Genomic DNA, 21,741 nt, shown 5'->3' with positions numbered 1-21,741 from the left:
ATAAATTCACAAGGCCCTGGTGAAAGTAAAGATGCTCACAGAAACACAATCTCTGACTGAAATCTTCCTCTTTGGATTAAAGGATGTGAGTCAGGAGGATTTTGCTTCAGTGCTTATGACACTGAAATTTGAGTCTTGATGTGGTCTCGTAATCAGCCCCAGGATTGCTTGCATGGAGCCACTGGAAGTCTGGAGCAAGTTCCTGGGAGCTACCAAGTATCTGACAAACTAGGAAGCATGATCTTTGACTCATCCACCATTACACAACTAATCAGCACTACGGAGCTTGGGTGTTCACCGTGTGTCACCACACACCAGAGCCACACCTCTCCCTTGCTGGAATGGCTTGCCTGGCTAGCCCTTGAAGCATCCAAAGATGTTTGTTGACTTGGAGGATCAGTTCCTTTTCTGTTACCTAATGAGCTGTATCAAGACTGGCATTCCTACTTGCCAGTGACTTTTCAGTGTGAGAATTTGGTTGTGGGCTAATGTTGCGTCTTGGGCAATAACTGTGAATTTCTCTGGAACCACCCCTGTTGACATGACTTGTACTCACACCTAAGATTAAAGTCTACTTATTATCAGAGGGCAAACACCTGTCCTCACAATGAACACAGCTAACATTACTAAACTCAGAGTACAACTTATTTAGGGCCTTGCTATTCATTCTTCTCTTTGAAGTATCTCTCTGCCACCCAGGCACTCCAGACCCCACCATTATTCTATTCAACCCCCTCCCCTTATCCCCTATTCTTTCCATGTTAGTAAATTTACCACAGAATCATAAAAGTTGATACTGCAGATAAGAAAAGAAAGCACAGGAAGCCTCGTCCTACATAAAATAGACAAATGAAATCATCTTTCCATCCAATTACCCCCTGAAATGAAGAACTGTTGTAATGTATGGCAGGAATGGTGGGGAAAAAATTAGTAAAAGGCAGTACCTATCTTTATTTTTCTAGAGGACTCTAATATTGCCTTGGAATTCGCCAAGCTCAGAACTTTATGGAAATGGCAAAGTGAAATGTTGAGAAGGATTGAAGCAAGGCTATATAATACACCCTGGGTAACAGCCCGTGATGGCTTCTGAACCCCAGCTCTGGATCCTCTTTAGATGATTCTGGCAATGACCCTAAAGCAAAGGGGCAGGTTGGGTCTAATTCTCTGTAGGTAGCCCATGTCTCCCCGTCTCACACAGTGTGCCCTGCACTGGGAGGTCTGCCTCTTTCTATAGGATCCATTTGCTATAGGTCATCTTTCTGCACATGGTTCAAGGTACCGGTATTTGGATGCTGAGTCTGGGAATAGCTGAGTGAGCCTGGCGCTCTGAATCTCTAACCAAGGACTCTGTGCGCTCTTCTAGTGGCTGAATTCATTACAGATTGTGGTGGCAAAAAGGAGTTTTAAAGGCTGTCTGGCTAGAGGGGCCCCTTCCTGCTTGAGGTCAGAACTGAAAATGACTTCCCGTTTACACCGTACTCTGGCATTTCCTATGCAACAGTACTGTCGCTTTTTGCCCAATATCCCCTATTACATGGTCACAACCCTCTTATACTCTTTCATTCATCAGAAAGGCAGAATAGTTGGTGAATAGTTTGAGTTCTTCAGTTGCACTCTGTAAGGGATGTAGTGCGGTGCTCTGTATGTCGTTCTATTGGAAAAATCGAGGAAGGCTTGATGGAAAGAGAAAGGCCACCTACCTATACCTATTCTCAACCCAGACAGGCTGTTGGCTACATAGAACACTGGTTATCCCATATCATGGGCTACAGAGAATTCCAAAGACTGCTGCTTCTTCACTGGAGCCATCCTTAATGGATGCTTCCTGAAAGAAAGCGAGTAAAGTTTGCTACGTGTATATCTTTAGAATACATTCTTAGACGTGGAGCTAATTAAGTCAAAAGGCATGTGATTTGTAATTTTCAGCCTGAAAATTGTGCCAATTTATATGTCCACCAGCAATGTATGAGAGTACTTGTTTTCCTACACCTTTGTAAATAAAGTGGGCTTTTAAACTTTGCCCATTTCTTCCCTGGATTATTTGTTTTTTGGGTGTTGATAAGTTCTTTATAGATTTTGGATACTACCCCTTTATCTGATACGTCATTTGCAAATATCTTCTCCCATTCTGTCGGTTGCCTTTTAGTTTTGCTGATTGTTTCCTTTGCTGTGCGGAAGCATTTTATCTTGATGAGGTCCCAATAGTTCATTTTTGCTTTTATTTCCCTTGCCTCTGGAGAGGTGTTGAGTAAGAAGCTGCTGTGGCTGAGGTGAAAGAAGTTTTTGCCTGCTTTCTCCTCAAGGATTTTGATGGCTTCCTGTCTTATGTTTAGGTCTTTCATCCATTTTGAATTTATTTTTGTGTATGTTGTAAGAAAGTGGTCCAGTTTCATTTTTCCACATGTCACTTTCCCAACACCGTTTGCTGGAGAGACTGAACTTTGCCAATTTTATAGGTGAGAAAATAAAGTCAAGTTTGTAACCAACTGTGAAAAATCCATGCTCTTATCACTGGAGACTCTCTAGGAGAAGGAGACCTGGATTTGGTAGAAGCTTTGTTGGGGTTTACTCATATCACCCCAGAGTCCCATAGAGAGGCCAGGGAAGGGGGGAAGGGGGAGGAGAGAAGAGTGGCAGAGGGCAAAAATGCGGTGAAGAAGGCGAGGAGGTCAAGTCGCAGTAGGTTAGGGCACATCCAAGCAAAGCTAGAGATTACAGTTCCTAGCTAGCCGGGCATTCTTCTTATCTTCCCACCTGACTTACCTCCCTTCATCCAACACGTGCATTCCCACCCAGCTGCTCCACGTTTCGTGAATAGGGAGTCATGCTCTGGGCACTTAATCATCACGACTGCTCATGCTATTCTTGGACCTTAGGACAGACACTAAACACAGAGGCACCCAGTGCCCAAGGAATGCCTGCTTAGGGAAAAAGGAGTAGTATAGGCTGTACCAGGAGGTTTCTAAGGCTCTGATAGTGATTATTTGGGATGGAGGAAAGGATCATAAGTGAATTCTGGGCCAGTCAAAAAACTGTAGGTGTTGCTGCCAGAGGGGACACAACTATGGGATCAAAACTTTTAATACTGATTGTCGTTTGTACAGGTGCAGTTGCTAGTGGAAAAGCCAATGTGTTAGCCTGTTTGGGTTGTAATGTACAAAAAGGCTTACCCATTTTACCCTGAGTGTTGGTGTTTTATGAAGCTACATGTTTTAAGAAAGGGTGACATCTTGGCCATATAACCAGGTCCCTGGTGACCCTATTAATAGCTCAACAGCTAACCTCCCCTGGGCCTAGAACATAGTTTGGTAATTGGAAGGTAGCAGGATTCAACGTGGTCTGGCAGCTGGGTGATCTCTACACCTCCCTCCACAGCAGGAGGAGCTAATCGCTACTCCAGAGCTTCCCCATCGTTTGAACCCAGCTCCTCCATCCTTTCTTTGCTGTTCACATCTCCACCTATGAAACGCTTTTTGCTCTTCATCTGACCTCACACCCTGCTCACTCATAGCTTCAGCTCATGCCTTCTTACTGCCTGTTCTCTGGGTCTTTTGCCCTTCCTATCAATTGCTCAGAGCCCAATGTCTCGTATTCAAAAATCCTCAAAAGACAGAATCTAGCGGGTTCAATTAGTCACTGGAGTCCCTCCTGCTCAGTTTATAGACCAGCATCTAGGCTGGCTACCCTTCCCCCCTTCAGCTATGGCCATGCTGGAGGGCTCAACAGTAGCAGCATGGGCCCTAAGGTGAGAAAGCCTTAGAAGGGGGTTATGGGTATGGGGCTGAGGTCATTAGACTTCTTTAGGACAACCAAACTAAATGCTGGACTCACATCCCAGCACCATGAATTCCCACATGACCTTGCCAAACAAGCCTGTCAGGTAAGCAGGGATTTGTTGTACATGATCTCTAAGTTCTTTACAGCCCTGAAACTCTAATTTGGTTGTTCCACCTGTCTGCAAATAACACATCTGCTCTTCCTGGTTACTAGTCCTTCCTCTTACACGATTGTCTCGTTTACCTACCATTCTAGATAAGACATCAAGACCATTGTCTTTCTTTCCTCGTCAGAATGAATTACATATTGCATCTGCTGACGATCCCTGGTACACTCAGGATGTTGCAATGTGGGAAGCACAGTGTTGAGAGGAAGGAATGCTTGTTCCCCCTTCCTCACACTGTCATAGAGAAGAGGTGAAAGCATGGGCAGACACGTTCAGCCCCTCTCTCCTTCACACAGCGCTCCCCAAGGGAGAAGTGACTAACCAGAAAATTCTCTTTTGGAGCAGCTTGCTCTCTGAAAACTCAGGTTCTCTGCTCCTCCATGCCGTGAACTTACTGGGATATATTCTGCCCCTCAGAGAGAAAAGACTGCCATTCTGGGGATAAATAATAGAAAGTCTGGGGAGGTGAACCCATGGTCTCCTTTTCAGCCATAAAGCTAGTATTTTGAGCTTTGTTTTTGTGAGATCTTATGATTATGCCTCAGTCACTTTGGAAGCTGGCTTAGGAGGGAGGAGTATGGTGAATGAACACCACCTTGTTTCCTAATATATGACCATCCTTGGGCTTGGATGCTTGAGAAAGCATGCCACACCAGCCTTTGACTACAATACACAGTGATTTGCCTTAAAGTCCCAAAGCAACCTGAGGAAAGAAGGACACCCTGCAGGGATACTGGCCCCTTACCAGGGAATCTCAGACCCCTGACTCTATCCAGAAAGATGCTCCATGCTTCATTTTCCTCTGTGGCCTGATACAGTGGAAAATGTTCTGGTTTTGGAGTCAGATGATTTGAACTCAAACCTTGGCTCTGCCGGTTATGAGTTACATAACTGTACACATGTAAGTCTACTTCTGAGTCTCAGTTTCTCCATCTTTTTTTCTAAAATTGTTTATTTTTGAGAGAGAGAGAGAGAATGAGTGGGGAAGGGGCAGAGAGAGAGGGGGACAGAGGATCCAAAGCAGGCTCTGTGCTGACAGCAGACAGCCCTATACAAGGCTCAAACTCAAGAACTGAGAAGTCATGACCTGAGCCAAAGTTGGGCACTTCACCGACCGAGCCACCCAGGCGCCCCCTCAGTTTCTCTATCTTTAAAATGGACCTCATGATACCTACTCAGAGAGTTCTTGTGAAGATCTTATTCAATAGAGAAACAAGTGGGGAACACGTTTGTAACTCTACAGATGGGAGTGGTTGCCATCAACCCTGCTGAGAATGAGCACACTGAGCTCTTGCTCCCCACTCCCCTACCACCCTCTGCTTTTCCTATTGGGTTCTGGTGGTCCCAGGCTGGAAGTGAAAAAGACAGTAGTTTTCCGATGACCGTAGCATTGCTAAGTTTTCTGTGAGCCCTTTTGTATGGAGCAAAAGGAGAAGTGGGGCCTCAGCCAGATCAACTGGGGCTAAGTTAGCCTGGCAGGTGGGAATTCTGAAAACAGTGGGGAACTCACTTGTCAGAATCCCTGATTACTCTTATCATCTATAAAATGAATATAATCAGGGGCGCCTGGGTGACTCATTTGGTTAAGCATGCAACTCTTGATTTTGGCTCAGGTCATGATTTCATGGTTGCGAGATGGCGCCCGAGTAGGGCTGTGCGCTGGGCATAGAGCCTGCTTAAGATTCTCTCTCTCCTTCTGCCCCTCCCCTGCTTGCATGCACGCGCGCACTCTCTCTTTGTCTCCAAAAAAAAAAAAAAAAAAAAAAGAATATAATCATTACAATGTCATAAGGTTCTTGGAAGGAATAAATAGGCTCACAGATTTGGTGCATGATTAGATAGTCGAATGTTACTTCTCTTCTTCCCGTTAAACACTGAGTAAGATGCTACTCCTTAGAAATATTTCTTATAGAATTAATTTGCTTTGCAGAAACGTGATTTTTGAGGACCTCCCAACAAAGAAAGTTCAGGGAATGTCAAATTGAAACTTGAATCCACACAGAACTGTCATATGACATCTGGACAGATTTGAGTTGATAATTTTTTCAGTCAACTCCCAGAAAAAATGGTTAGTAGTGACTTTTAATATATTAAAAGTTGTGATTGGAAAGCCATGTGAGTTCTTTGACAACAGCCAAACCAGGAATGAGACTGTTACCCGCCTCCACTCTCCCTGATCTAGACCCCCATCTGGTCCAAGCCTAGTGTCTCACCTACACTAGTGCAATGGTCTCTTCATGAGCCTTGTCGTGGCTTTCATTGGAAATTGTCTCAAGTTCCTCCTTAATAAAGCTTCCCTACTGTTGCCAGTTTAATTTTTCCCAATGTTTGCACGTATGAGAGACTTACACTGAACGAGGCAGCAGCCCCCGTATTTTCATGGCATGCTTCTCTCGCTTCAATCACATCTGTATCTTACTCAGGTCCCTAAAGCATCTGCTGCATCCGGGCCTCCAGGGCCTATTAGCTTGATGTCATCAATATAATGGGCCAGCATCATGTCCTATGGAACAAGGAGATAGTCAAGCACGGACTAAATTGTGGCACAGAGGCAGAGTTGATGTAATCCCAAGGCAAGACAGCCAAGGTGGACAGCTATGCTTGCCAGGTAAAAGCAAATTGCAGCTAATGCTTTCTCCTTATTTGAATGCATAAAAACAGTTATCGCACCCATAGTTGCACACCAGATGTTAGGAACTATGCTTTGCTCTAGTAAAGACAGCACATCCAGAACAGTAGATACAGTTTGAATCACTACCTAATTAAATCTGTAAGAATACTATATATTTCTTTGAGTTTATCTGACAACTGCAGAGATAAAACAGGTATGTTAGAAAGGGATATGAAAGAAACACTACCAAATAACCATAACCATAATCAAATCTTTTTGATTACATATGCATTTCTGAGAATCTTCCAGGAATGTATCATTGCTTCTGGCTAACTCTCATGGTAGGCAGGAGAAGGTCTAGAGTGAGGCTATCCAGTCCTGTAGCCACTGGCCACATGTGGTTACTGAGTACCTGTAGTCCGTAATAAGTTGTTCTGTAAGTGTAGCATAGGACAAAAATAAGTTTACTAATATGTTGTATGTTGATTTAGTGTTGAAATGATACTATGGTGGATATAGTGAGTTAAATTAGATATACTACCAAAATTAATTTTACCTGTTTCATTTTACCTTTTTAAAATATGGCCACTAGAAAATTTAAAATTAAATGTGTGCTCACATTATGTTTCTATTGGACAGTACTCCTTGAAGGCTTAGTTTGCTTTTTTTACCATAATAGTCCTCATAACGGGGGTCAGGAAGCAGACTTGGAAATTATACCAATTGCTAAATTTATTTATTCCAGCTACACTCAACCACACGATAGGTTCGAGGGGCAGAAAGAGAGGGAGGGAGACAATCCCAAGCAGGCTCTACACTGTCAGCGTGGAGCCCGACATGGGGCTGGACCTCATGAACCATGAGATCATGACCTGAGCCGAAACCAAGAGTCAGACGCTTATCCGACTGAGCCAGCCAGGCACCCCTACCTAAGGTTTTAATTTAACATTCTTCAGAATTAAGTTTTGAATATTAGGTAGCAGTAGGGAAAGCCAAACTGTGAGTGGGAGACTGGAAAAGGGAAATAAAGTTAGCACTGAGAGCCCGTCATATGCAGGAACAAATTGGAGAGTGATGTCCTGGAGAAGTCAGATGAAGGTAGGAAGTTAGATGAAGTGGGGTGTCACTCTGACAGGATTTTTCTTAGGTGTCAGCCTCCCGGGAATTTGCGAGTCAGACCCTCATAAAGACAGATATAGGGTCGGTATGGGACACGAAAGGATTCCCACTGTGGAAAGTGCCAGGTTGTAAGTGGCACATTCCCATCCGACCTGCACAAATGGAAAAAAGAAAAGTTTCTAGCCACCCTGAGGTCATAAAGGTGGCGGTGATTTCCATAAATAAACAGAATTCCTCTTAAATTAGAACAAAAAATTTCCTTCTGGCCTCTGCCTTCAAGGTCATTATCACTAAAAACTCTATCTTCATGTAGCAACCAGAGAAATCTTTCTAAAACACAAACCCTTCAATGCCCCCCCCCCCCCCCACTGCCTTCAGGATAAAGCCTACATTCTTTATCTAGGATTTCAAGGCTTAGCATGCTCCTGCCCTGTCACCCCATCCGTCTTCACCTCATGGTCCCCACCTCCATCCCTAACCCTATTCTCAACCCTATTGCTTCCCAATGACCTTGAACTTCATACAGGACCTTCTTTTTTTTTTTTTTATGTTTGTTTATTTTTGAGAGAGAGACAGAGTGTGAGCAGGGAAAGGGCAGAGAGAGAGGGAGACACAGAATCTGAAGCAGGCTTCCGGCTCTGAGCTGTCTGCAGAGTCTGACGCAAGGCTCGAGCTCACGAACTGCGGGATCATGACCGCAACTGAAGTCGGACACTTATCTATCTGACTGAGCCACCCAGGCGCCCCAAAGTGCACAGCCTTCTAATGAAAGTGTATCCTGTAAAAAGAAAGACCATAATCACAAGGTTTCTGCTAGTCCTTTTTTTATTTCTAAGGGAGAAGTTGTTCCTTTTGTCCCACTGAACATCTTGATGGGTTTTGGATCTGAACAGGTGGGCCTGGAGCTAAGTTTGCAATCTGTAGCTAACCTGCCCCGTGCAAAGGGTAAGACGAATGTGGGTAGGAGAAAAAACAAACAAAAAGGTTGGAGAGCTGAGGCGGTAAAGAAAGGTCACCACCAGGTGGGCGAGACAGAAAGAGAGACAGCAGACAGAAAGGGGTGGGTGGTCGGGGAGAGAAAGAGCTCGAAGAGATACTACTACTACAGTGAAGAAATCCTCAGTGGAAGAACGGACAAAGGACGTTTCATGTCTAAGGAGCAATTTTGAGTTGTTTGTTGCGCACCATGGAAATGGCACGGCAGCCCTTCCCTTGAGACTTGTAAAGCTCCGCAAAGCTTGAAGCCCTAATTTCTTTCACGTCCCTACTCCTAGGTTTTGAGAGAAATTAGAATTTTAGCCAAGGCCACTTGAAATTTCCCCTCTAAAAAGTCTTACCTGATTCAAAAATTCTCATTATTCCATGCTACACTAGCATCATCCTTTCAGACCGTGACTAACACAAGGTTCATTATTCACCACTGTTTCCTTGAATTCTTTCAACTCTCCCATGCAGAGATTTCTGATTGGGGTTGTTTTCTTGAGTACTTTCTTGACTTCGGACAGAGTACATGGTTGGTGTACCTTCTGTAGCCCTACAGGTCCAGAAATGCCTTCTTTTTGCCCTCCTATACTAATGTTTTGACTGGACATAAGCTTTTCCAGTCATAATCCACTTTGCCCCCCCTGGCCTACCCATATCATCCCTGTGCCTCCCAAGAGCCTAGGTAGTGCTGATAGTCCGATGATGGCCTCACTCTCTTTCCTTTGTCAGTAACTTGTTCTTTCAAGCTGATGAGGGTGAAATTTATCCTTGAAGCTCAGAAATTTCACCAGGACACTTCTTTGGGAGTGTGTCTTTTCTTAAATTTTTTTTTTTAATGTTTTATTATTTATTTTTGAGGCAGGGCATGAACGGGGGAGGGTCAGAGAGAGAGGGAGACACAGAATCGGAAGCAGGCTCCAGGCTCTGAGCTGTCAGCACAGAGCCCGACGCGGGGCTCGAACTCACAGACCGTGAGATCATGACCTGAGCTGAAGTCGGACGCTCAACCGACTGAGCCACCCAGGCGCCCCGGGAGTGTGTCTTTTCAATAAACCCACCTGGGCCCCTTCAATGGAAATCATGTCTTTAGTTTTCTTCCATGTCCCCTTTCCCCCAGGACTCCTACTGTTAGTCTATTAAGTCTCCACCTGATGAGTCCTCTATGTCTTGTATCTGTGAATTTTTGCATTTAGTATGTTTTGTTTCGTTGTCTTTGGCTCTGGGTTATTGAGACACCCTCCCACCCCCAAACATGAATTTGGTTTTTACAAGTAATTGCTCCATTTACACGTTGAAAATTTAAATTTAGAGATCTTGCTTTTTAGTTCCAGAATTTCATTTTTTTATGCTCTGTCTTCTTAAAAGTTGTCATTATGTTTCCCCCCTTCCTTGTGTTTTGATTGAATTTTCCCCTCTGTTTCTCCCATTATTTATTTATTTATTTATTTATTTTTACCGTTTTTATTTATTTTTGAGACAGAGAGAGACAGAGCATGAACGGGGAGGGGCAGAGAGAGAGGGAGACACAGAACCCGAAGCAGGCTCCAGGCTCTGAGCCATCAGCCCAGAGCCCGGCGCGGGGCTTGAACTCACAGACCACGAGATCGTGACCTGAGCTGAAGTCGGACGCTTAACTGACTGAGCCACCCAGGCTCCCCTGTTTCTCCCATTATTCTGCCTCCACTTACCCTCATCTTCTGGCCAGCTTGGTCTCTACCACAAATTACACGTTCTCTTCATTTGCAATCTCTTTTGCCTGATAATTTGGCAAGTCAGCTGTTGGAATCCCTCAGGCAGTGTGGACTGATGGCCACTGTAATACAGGCCGGCTGTAACAGGGACAGGAAGCCCGACATTTCTGTTGAGGCTTTGGGGATTGAGACTTTGGGGTCTCTGTTCTCAGATGCAAGAGAGCTCAGTTTTCTTTCTAGTGCTACTGCTGTCTATGGAATCACACCGGTTTCCCCCAGACAAGGTCACAGCAGGACGTATGGCAGCCTGAGTGGTCCTAGCTGGGAGGGGCTGTGATCAGAAGTGAGATGGCAGCTTGTCATTTTCCCAGACTTCCCTGGCCGGACAGGTGTGGCACTGCTGGTCCAAATCAGTGGGACTCTGAAGGACAGAGGCTGCTTCCTACCTCTGCTCAGCAGCTTTGGTTCAAATGTCTTTAGACACAGCCATGGTACTCCTCCATACACTTTCCCCCTTGCGCTAATCCATGCAAACAAAGTAAAAATTTAAAGTTCCAGTTACCCTGGTTATAAAGTTCAAAATTACAGGTCCTAAGAAAAAAATATTGAAAACTTTCTGTTAACTTTTCAAATATGTTTTCCTCTGCCTCGAGGTTCCTGTTACCAGACCTCTGGATTGCCGATCAACACCTACTGTTCCGTATGGTCTGCCTTGTAGATTCCTGTGTGTTGTGGCAACCACTGGTGATTACACTTCCACCCGGCCACTACTGGGTTCCCGATCAGGATTCCAGTGTGTGGCGGGAGAGGTTCTTCCCATGTTACCCAGCAATGCACAGGACACCAGCTAGGTGTCCAAGAGTTTAACTCAGTTGTGATACTATCTACCCAGAGATAGCATTAGATCCCACAGGTTAAGGTTTCAGTCCTACAGGACTGTCCCCCGACCGGCCCCCTGCCCCTTCAGACACCTGTCTAGGTTGTCACCTGTGCTTCTGACCAACTGGCTATGGATTGGAGTTTCCAACCACCCCTGCCTTGGGTTCCATTAATTTGCTAGAGTGGCTCAAAGAACTCAGAGAAACATTTTACTTACCAGATTACCAATTTACTAAGGCAAATAACTCAGGAACAGCCAGATGGGAACGATGCAGAAGCCAAGGCATGAGGAAAGGCTTGGAGATCCCATGCCCTCTCCAGGCACGTGAATCTCCTCAAATCTCCATGTGTTCACCATCCTGGAAGTTCTCTGAACTCCATCCTTTGGGTTTTTATGGAGGCTTCATTACATCGGCATGATTTAAATCATTGCCCATTGGTGATTGATTCAACCTCCAGCCCCTCTCCCCTCCCTGCAGGTCAGGAGGGTGGGACTGAAAGTTCCAAACCTCCAATCCCAAGTTTGGTTCTCCTGGCAATCAACCCCAACTCCAGATGCAGTCCTAGAGTCAACTCATTAACATAACAAAAGACCTCTCTTCACATAGGAAACTATAAGGGTTTTAGGAACTCTGTGCCAGAAAGGGCACTGAAGATGAAATATATGTTTCTTATTAAAGGGATGCCTGGGTGGCTCAGTCAGTTGAATATCTGGTTCTTGATTTAGGCTCAGGTCATGATCTCATGCTTCATGGGATTAAGCCCCATTTTGGGCTCTGCACTTACAGTAGGGAGCCTGCTTGGGACTATTTCTCACTCTCTCTGCCCCTTCCCTGCTCGTGCTCGCTCAAAATAAATAAACATTAAAACACACACACACACACACAAACACACACACACACACACACACACACACACACACACACACGTATCTTACTGTAAATCACAATATTGCAACCACTTCACCTAGAGATCAAACAAATTATATCCTAGGGGCTGAGCCTCAACCCTCCTGCCCACAAGGCCACCACCTTCACTCCACTGTCAACTTGAGTAAAATGCATCCCCATGGTGATACAACTCCACTGAAATGTTTCTCACAGTGTCCTGGAAAGTGCCTGCATCAGAATCTCAGGAAAGCTTTTTTTTTTTTACATTTTATTTTTTTTTCAATATATGAAATTTATTGTCAAATTGGTTTCCATACAACACCCAGTGCTCATCCCAAAAGGTGCCCTCCTCAATACCCATTACCCACCCCCCCCCTCCCTCCCACCCCCCATCAACCCTCAGTTTGTTCTCAGTTTTTAACAGTCTCTTATGCTTTGGCTCTCTCCCACTCTAACCTCTTTGTTTTTTTTTTTCCTTCCCCTCCTCCATGGGTTTCTGTTAAGTTTCTCAGGATCCACATAAGAGTGAAACCATATGGTATCTGTCTTTCTCTGTATGGCTTATGTCACTTAGCATCACACTCTCCAGTTCCATCCACGTTGCTACAAAGGGCCATATTTCGTTCTTTCTCATCGCCGTGTAGTACTCCATTGTGTATATAAACCACAATTTCTTTATCCATTCATCAGTTAATGGACATTTAGGCTCTTTCCATAATTTGGCTGTTGTTGAGAGTGCTGCTATAAACATTGGGGTACAAGTGCCCCTATGCATCAGTACTCTTGTATCCCTTGGGTAAATTCCTAACAGTGCTATTGCTGGGTCATAGGGTAGGTCTATTTTTAATTTTCTGAGGAACCTCTGCACTGCTTTCCAGAGCGGCTGCACCAATTTGCATTCCCACCAACAGTGCAAGAGGGTTCCCGTTTTTCCACATCCTCGCCAGCATCTATAGTCTTCAGGAAAGCTTTTAAAGGTTTAGAGTTTGGGGCCTTATGATAGGGGAGTGGGGCACTACAGTTGGCAGGTAAAATAATTCTTATCCGGGGCGCCTGGGTGGCTCAGTTGGTTAAGTGGGCTCATGAGTTCAAGCCCTGCATCAGGCTCTGTGCTGATAGCTCAGAGTCTGGAGCCTGCTGAGGATTCTGTATCTCCCTGGCTCTCTGCCCCTCCCCCGCTTGCCCTTGCTCGCTCTCTCTCAAAGAAAAAAAAAAAAAACATTAAAAAAATTAAAAATAAAATAATTCTTATCCTACAGCTTAGGAACCATGGAAGCTGCAAAGCCATGTGCAAGAAAATTCCCCTTCAGATGGCCAGGTCTAGAGACCTCAGCCTCCACACTCACTGCTCTCAGTGCTCAGGGTCAGAGAACACCCAGGAAATGTCTTTTAGGTACACAGAACCAGTTGTCCTTTTAAAGAATAATAGCAGGAAACATTCCAGTCAGGTAAAATTCCTTGAATGTTGCCCATGTCACGGGTGCACCTCATTGCACATAGCGTGTTGCAACGCTCGCTGTGAACACCACGTGCTCAGTCTTCAGATTTTGTGGACTATTCTTATGGGAATGCAGGCCTGTGCAGTGAGGTCTTGCAATTTTCTGCCAGGCCTTGCAGTTCAGGCCATCAGCTAACATTCTGGCCAGTATTATATGGGCTACAATAGCACTATTTATAATAGTTTAAATAAATCAGATTGATTTTTTGTCTTGAACCCTAGATAGAATATTTACTGTGAACCACCAAGGGCGGAGAGGTCAGTTGCCCTACAAAAGATCAAGCAACTCTCTCCATCAGATTGTGAACGATTCTTTTCCTCAAGCCTTGGAGGAAGAAGAGCTACTTTGTCCGACTGTGCAACTAAGCTTTCATTTTCACTTAGTGACTGGAGATCCTTATTGTAACACAAGCTTTTACCAAGAATGTGGCTTTTCATATGCGGTATTTCCTTTAATTCTCACATCGACCCTGAGAAGTAGATCACATTGGAATCCACTGAGGCGCAGAGAGTGTATACAGGAAGCATATGGTGACGCTGGAAAGTGGGCCCAACCGGTCTGGCTCCACAGTCTGCGCTCCTATGACGTGATTGGCTGTAGGCATAAGATTAGTGCTGCAGGCATGCTTATCTTTATTTGTTCGTTAATTCATTCAATAAAACGGACTTTGTGTCAGGTCCTAAGCTAGGCGCTTGGAACACAAAGTCAAGTAAGAGACTGACCCTCCCTGCCCTTGACATTTCGAATTTAATGATGAACACAAACAACTACAGGAGCAATTACAAGAACGAGTATTAAGTGCTAGGACAGAGGTGCAGGGTGAGGCTGGGGAGGCACAGACACAGGGCATATCACCAGAGAAGATAGTCATGGAAGGGTTGGCACCCTGAGCAGAGTCCCGAGAGCGGGGCAGAGGTCAGAGGAACTGGAGTTTGAGTAAGCAACAGGCACAAAGCCCAGAGCAAGGGAAGGGCAGACGTCAAGGAATGCAGGAAGTTTACAATGAGAGTTTATGTGAGTGAGTTTGGCAAAATGGTAACAAGTGGATCTGGAGGTGCTGGCGAGGATGTAACCTAAAATGGCGCACTTTTTCATGTTTTTATTTTTGAGAGAGAGAGAGAGCGCCAGCAGGGGAGGGGCAGAGTGAGAGGGAGACACAGAATCGGAAGCAGGCTCCAGGCTCTGAGCTGTCAGCACGGAGCCCGACGCAGGGCTTGAACCCACAAACTGTGAGACCATGACCTGAGCCAAGGTAGGACGCTTAACCGACTGAACCACCGAGGCACCCCATAAAACAGCCTTTCTGCCATAGTAAAGCTTGGGCTTTACCCTGAAGGTAACATCAAGCCATTAAAGCATTTCAAGAGAAGGAGTCACAGGGTCAGGGTTTCTTTGTAGAAAGAGGATATTGGTGGCCTCGGGAGGGATGGCCTTGCCAGCCAACTCTACTCTCAGATCAGAGGTCCAAGTTCAACCCGCACGGGGGCTGCAGACCGCCTGCCCTGCAGCATACGTAGCTAGCGAGAGTTGGAAGAAAATTATGAGAATGCCACATGCATCTCTATGGTGTAAATGACTAAAAGTGACTTTAGAATAGGGGTTGGAAATGTGAACTGATTATTACCAATGAAATAAACTGAAAAGGTTTTTGAAGTGCTAGGCCCATAAAGTCTTATGGATAAATTCTTTCGAACTTTCAAGGAACAGATAATTCCTGGCTAAATAATTTCTGAAGCATGGGGGTGGGGGTGGGGGTGGGGAGGGAAAGCCCAAATGACTGCACTCTTAGCATAACCTCACTCTAAAGCCCAGGAAACATTCCACTAAATACTAGCCAATGAAGTTCAGAAATGTATTGAAAAAAAATAGTACTCACATGCCACGTAAGCTTTATGTCAGTATATTGTTACTTCAAAGCTGAAAATGGTGTGTTCTAAGGCAGGGAAATCACATTTGCGAAGACTGATCTTTGATCGGGACACTTGTGTGGGCCATTTAGTTACACAAATGTTAATCAGTTATTTCCATGCCTACCCCATCTTGCCTTGGGAAAACATGATCTTAAATGCAAAGATTTTAGCAGTGTTTTGTCTGGTAATGTAAATTGTTATTTTTATGGTTAAAAAGAAAAGAGATGTGGAATACACAATAAAAAAGCATTAAGACCCTCATTTAAATAAGACCAAGAAATGGAAGACATTCCAGCGGTTGTAAATCTTACGTGCAGAGATAATCTTGCCAGTCGTAAAAAATTCCGTATGTTTAGGGCGCCTGGGTGGCTCAGTCATGAAGCATCTGACTTCAGCTCAGGTCATCTCAGGGTTTGTGAGTTTGAGTCCCACGTCGGGTGAACTCGAGCCCTGCTTCAGGGGAGCCTGCTTCCCTCTCCCTCTCTCTCTCTGCCCCTCTCTCACTTGCACCCACTCTCTCTCTCTCAAAAACAAAATCCCTATGTTTAAACAACGAGGTACAATATTTTCATCTGTCAAATTTAGAAAGATTTTGAAAATGGCAATTCTTAGTCTGAGCAAGGATGCCACATAAAGAGCAGTCCTACGCACTCTGTCGAAGCCATTTCAGCAAACGGTATCAGAAGACTGGAAGGAAATAATACATTTACAGTGGTTTTAATTTTCCTTCATTTATTAAAAAAAAAAAAAAATGGAATAGAATTAACCAGACCATAAAATTTGCCTTTAAAAGCAGACAATTCAGTGGGTTTTTTGGGTATAGTCACAAGGTTGTGCAACCATCAATACTATTTAATGGCAAAACATTCTCATCCCTTCAAATTCCTTTTGGACTCTTCCTCTCCTGGGATGTGCTCCTCAGTTAAAAGTACTCTTCCCTCACAGGCTGGTGGTGAAATGGGCCCAGAAACGCCTCTAGGCCGGGAGGGGCCTGGCACTGGAGAGCGTGGGGGACGCCCTAGTCTAACTCCCATGTAGGTCTCCAGCAGCAGAGCCGGTTCCTTTCCTTGGTTCCGCCTTTCCCCACCACTGGAGTTGTACCATCTAAGAGGCTGAGTCAGGCTCTGAGCCTAGGCGAGTGGGTCACGGGGGCGAATGGGTCTCTTCTACAGGCGATTGTGGGCCAGCGCTTCTCAGGTCTGCCTGCACAAACAGAACAAGCAGAGCTCAGCCCTCACCCCACACTAATTAAACCAGAATCTCTGTGGGCAGGGCCCAGGCATCTGTTTTTTTTTTTTTTTTTTTAAGTTCTCCAGGTGGTTATAACGTGCAACCAACGCAACCAATGCAGAGAAGCCAAACGTCAAGCCATAAGCCTGACTTTGTAGCCCAGGTAAAAAGGAAGATTTCAAATTAACACTTGACAGAATTCTTTTAGTAATTCTGATATGAATGGTGGAATATGTTGTTTATAAAAATATAAGACAGCAAACAAGAATACGTTATTGTTAATGTTTTGATTGTATTCAAATTTTTATTTTAAACAAAAAACTTCATACAATGATTTTAAATAAAACGTGGTATATTCTAGACATTTTTTTTTAACAGTTTATTAAATTTGGACTCCTACAGTTCTGTTGTGGTGCTTTCTTCAACATTTATATTATTTCTTACCATTTTACCATCACTCCTAAACTTGCTAAACAAAGAATCACTCTGTCCTGCTTAAGTGAAGCTTCACTTCAAGGAAATACTCCACGACCACATAAAACACACACACAGAACAGTCATTGTTTCTATTTACAAAACACAAGAAGTCTGTCCAGCCATTTGGATGTGTTGTTACATTGCCCATACTGAGATCAGCAAAAAGCCAAGTAATAAGCAAGATTTCACTTCAGCAGTGCAAAGGATGGCATCAACCAAACTTCATTAAACAAACCGACAAATTACAAACATATTCAGCAAAATTCAACTTGTGTAATAGAGATTAAAAAAAAAAAACAACACAGAGTGGGTCACAACTAGACTGGTTTTCACTGTGCAACTTTCCTCAGGGAACACTACTACCCATTTCACATAGAAAGGAATATGCATCAAAGCCTTTGTTCATGAAGAAAATGCCCTTCAAACAAATTCGTCATAAGGCGCCAAAAAAAAAAAAAAAAATTTTTTTTTTTAAATGAAGCAGTTTGGCCCAGAGAAAAGCTTATACATAATGTATATACATAGTGTATACACATTGATATATTACAATTTAAACCATGTATATTAGTCATTAGACAATTAAATGAGTTGGCTCAGTGAGGTGAAAACGTGTTCATTTTCTTTACGTAATTATTGCTGATATGCTACACACTATGCTTTGACATGGAAACTGTAGTAACAGAATTTAAAGCAGCCATATTGCCAGCATCAGCCCTGCAGCAGGCGTTCATATGGACAACATGCCATCTAATCCCGAAGAAAAAGCAAAAATTCCACTACCAAAGGTTAAAAAAAAAAAAAAAAAGGCTTATGCACTATCCCTTACATTTTTGCCTATTTTTTTTTTAAACAAAAACAAGTCCAGTTCACCACAAGTTAAGCACAACCTGACAAGCAAGTTCAGCGGCATGATGGGGAGAGAAGAGTGACATACAGCATGCATTTACAACTAGCACTGATCTATTCTGTCATACAAACTGGAATACAAAAATCCAATTTAAATAAGACTAGACTAACTGTAAGAGTAAAAAAAAAAAAAAAAAACACACACACACAGTAGACTTAGTTTGATACTGATTAATTTTAAGAGTAAAACTCATCCTGTCCCCACTTAATACTCTACTGCAATTTATTTGATGGCTAGAATATTTACTTAAAAAAGATATTAAATACCTGTATCATGAAATTACATTCTTTTTAACAAGACATACTGTGTAAGAAAATAGCTCATGTGTGAAATGTGTCTGAAATGCATTTTTCCTCACAACTATCAAAACATCCACTCACACTAAAACAACCCCCCCCCCCCCCCCGAAAAAAAAAGTTAAGGAAAGAAGGGACTTGGGCAGGTGAGGAGCAGGGAAGGAAAGGTCTACCAGCACAGTGATTAACAATGGTTCAAGACAGAACCAACAAGAGTTGGTCAAAAGGATGCCTTCAATACATGGCTACAATTAAAAACCAAACTCAACCACTTTTGGTTCATTGCAGTGAGACCAAAAAAAAAAAAAATCTCTCTCACAGATTCATATAAATACTAGACTCCAGCTCTTTTATTATTATTATTTTTAAAGTTTTTCCATTTGTTTTTGCAAGGCCTAGCTACCTTATTACAATTTATATTTGCTCTGCAACAACTACAAGAGGTAGGCATAGAGCATGAAAAAGTTTCTTAGTTAGTACCTCACCGTGGACTGTTCACCACGTGACACCATTCACTTTAGATCCGTAAAGTGATTACTTTCTAGTCTTTTCTAAACCCCAAAACAAAGCTGCTGCCATCCCATAAATGTTCTAAAAGAGTGTACTCACAAATAAGAAACTTTCTCTACTGAAGGATACTGTCATAGTGTTTGCTGCAGAGCATTCATATATTTTATATATATATATATATATTTATTTATTTTAAAAAATAAACAAACAACAACAAAAACCAAAGCCAGGTTCCTAGAACCAATTCTCTTGATTCTCTACTTCCACAAAACAAAGGGTACCATTTGGCCAAGACTACAGATGTGGGTTTTTTTTTTTTTTTCCACAGATGCAAGTGCCATGCAAAATAAATTAAAGAACAGATATCAAACATACATGTGATAAAACTACTGAAGGTAGATCTTTAAAAGCATTTATATAAACATAATTTATAATACTTCTCTTTTTTCCTTTATGTACAGTCACAAAGCTGTAGCTATACATCTAGAATTTCCTCCGCTGTGCCCCCACAGCGCAATCTGTAGCGACCAGTTCTCCAGCTTATAGTAGGGTCCCATAATGCCGACAAAAAAATGTATATTGTCATGGATTCACGGATGAACCAGGCTACTGCATAATCAAGTTTTGAAAAACACAGTGTGCCACCCTAGGAATTAAAAAAACAAAAATTTACTGTCGAACTATACACAGTTAAAAAATGGAATTCTTCAATTTCACTCTTTTAAAATATACTGTATGAAATCAAGCCTGCTTCTTTAGATAACTGAACTGCTTAACATCATTTTTTTTGGAGGCTTAATAAAAGCGATAGTATAACTATCACCTGAAAGTTGAAAATCAAGTTAAGTTTTGTGTCCACATTCCACTAAAGAAGGTAATGTTTAAACCCGATGTTAACCTTCAATGGGAAGCTGAAGAATGGGTTGGATAAATTTCAAGCTTTTCTAAATTAAACCAGTTTTAGTTCCACCAAATGACTGCCAACCTTTTCATGCCTATCCACATACCTGGACACCCCTGAGTTGAATGTAGTCAAATATAAACCATGCCAGGCAATGACACATGAAAAATACCATAATATCCCATCTGAATACATGGTGGGCTGCCCATCCAATAATTAAACTGGCAACAAAGCACTCTGAAATTGGCTCACAAATTATTGTAGCGGGAAGCATGTTAATTCGCAATTTGGTCCACCTAAAAAAAAAAAACAAAAACAAAACCTTTTCTTTAGAACAGCCTGGTTACAAGACTAATCAATTCCCTGCCCTGATCAGCTCTTTAGCCTGTTACATAAAAGCCCTTGTCTCTTTAAAGAGTATTTAAGAATGACTTTATTATTTTTATTTAGTACATTAAAGAAAAAAATCTATAAATTCATTTGTATGGCCTACACTCTAATGAGTAAAGATTCTAAAATTCAAAGTGTAGAAAGAAAATAGAGAACAGCACATTAAAGACAGCAAAGTCTCAACATCTCTTTACTGAATGCATTCAGGATTACACAGCAAGAAAATATATTTAGACATTAAATTTATTTTAACAAAATGCTAACCAACCTTTCTGGAACTAAACAAAAATTTGACTTTTAGATATTTTAAATATCAAGTTAGACCATGTAAAAATTACTCTCTCCCCCCTTTTTCTTTTAACCATGTATAAAAAGAAGAAAGCCAACTGATTTACCTGATCATTCTGGATTGAAATTGGGAAATTGAATAAGAGCCAGAGTTTTGCATTGCAACCTGAGTGGACATCGCAAACCTCCAACCTCTGAAAATTAAGACAATTATAAAGTGAACTGTGATGATGGACACCTGCAGGCATGACTGGTTATGCATTTACTTACTCATCACTATAAGGAGTTAAGAACTGTTGGTGTTCAGGGTGAGCCTAGTTCTCAGGATCAGCACCCTACTTAGGGTATATCGTACTCCTGGATGTTTTAGCAAATACACAGGACTAGGACAGTACCATCTAGAACTGGGAGGAGCTACAACCTCTCAGTTTACAGTTTAAAAAACTTAAAATACAGATGTTCTCAAAGTACCAAGTGGAGTGGGTTCGTATTTAATAGTTTAGTCTCGCGTCACCTAGGTGGCTCAGTCGGTTAAGCGTCTGGCTCAGGTCATGATCCCGCGGTCCGTGAGTCAGAGCCCCGCGTCGGGCTCTGTGCTGACAGCTCAGAGCCTGGAGCCTGTTTCAGATTGTGTCTCCCTCTCTCTCTGACCCTCCCCTGTTCATGCTCTGTCTCTGTCTCAAAAATAAATAAACGTTAAAAAAAATTAATAGTTTAGTCTCTGATCACTACTAACCAAAACCAAAACCAAAAAAACCCACCAAATCAAATGGCGGGCAGTAGGGGGTGGAGTGGGGTGGGGTGAGATGGGGAATATGTGTGATGTGTGTGTGGATATTCAACACACAACTATGAGCCACATGAATAGCATCATGAATTTTTAAAACATACCAATTTTTAAAATCCTATCTTTAGTCAATTATCACACGAGGCAATGAACCCCTTTAAAAGCAAACAATTTTGTGATAGAGAAAATGTTAAGCCATTCATATGAATCGTTAAGTGGCTTTTTAGCAGAGCATCAAATAATCTACTGAGAAATTCCAAAATGTGGAATCATATTCTTTAAACTTTGTAAATCTTTAAATTTAAATCACCTGCTAGCTTATGACTGCACTAACATTTTTAATTCTTCTAAAACACATAGAAATTTACATCCATAATAATGAAAATTTATAATCACAGAGAAGCTTCCTTTTCATTATGTCAAATCACA

General features: G+C 42.7%; 2 protein-coding genes across 7 annotated transcripts in view; one reads left to right on the top strand and one right to left on the bottom strand.

Moving 5' to 3' along the window:
- The window catches only part of SUSD1 (sushi domain containing 1), a 284,906-nt gene that overhangs the window by 232,317 nt on the left and 30,848 nt on the right, over positions 1-21,741 (top strand). The window contains exons 16-17 of one of the 6 annotated variants that reach the window (XR_006196009.1): positions 5,874-6,011; positions 6,367-7,048. The exons of 3 other annotated variants lie outside the window; for them this stretch is intronic. Coding sequence is in view for 2 of the 3 variants with exons in the window: in XM_042913635.1 (XP_042769569.1) it covers positions 20,613-20,650 (38 nt within the window). In the remaining variant the exon portion in view is untranslated. Of the gene's footprint in view, positions 1-5,873; positions 6,342-6,366; positions 7,049-20,612; positions 20,684-21,741 lie in introns of those variants that run through there. 2 more of the 6 variants (XM_042913635.1, XM_042913638.1) reach the window with 2 other exon arrangements.
- UGCG (UDP-glucose ceramide glucosyltransferase) overlaps positions 17,879-21,741 on the bottom strand; it is a 37,622-nt gene continuing 33,759 nt past the window's right edge. The window contains exons 7-9 of the mRNA XM_042913645.1: positions 20,633-20,719; positions 19,954-20,143; positions 17,879-19,592 (exon numbers count right to left, since the gene is read on the bottom strand). Coding sequence (XP_042769579.1) covers positions 19,422-19,592; positions 19,954-20,143; positions 20,633-20,719 — 448 coding nt within the window. The 3' untranslated portion in view covers positions 17,879-19,421. The remainder of the gene's footprint in view (positions 19,593-19,953; positions 20,144-20,632; positions 20,720-21,741) is intronic.

The sequence above is a fragment of the Panthera leo genome, chromosome D4 (genome assembly GCF_018350215.1).
Source record: "Panthera leo isolate Ple1 chromosome D4, P.leo_Ple1_pat1.1, whole genome shotgun sequence".
NCBI classification, from domain to species: Eukaryota; Metazoa; Chordata; class Mammalia; order Carnivora; family Felidae; genus Panthera; species Panthera leo.
The sequence above is the reverse complement of the archived record's forward strand: the minus strand, read 5'-3'. Positions and strand labels throughout refer to the sequence as shown.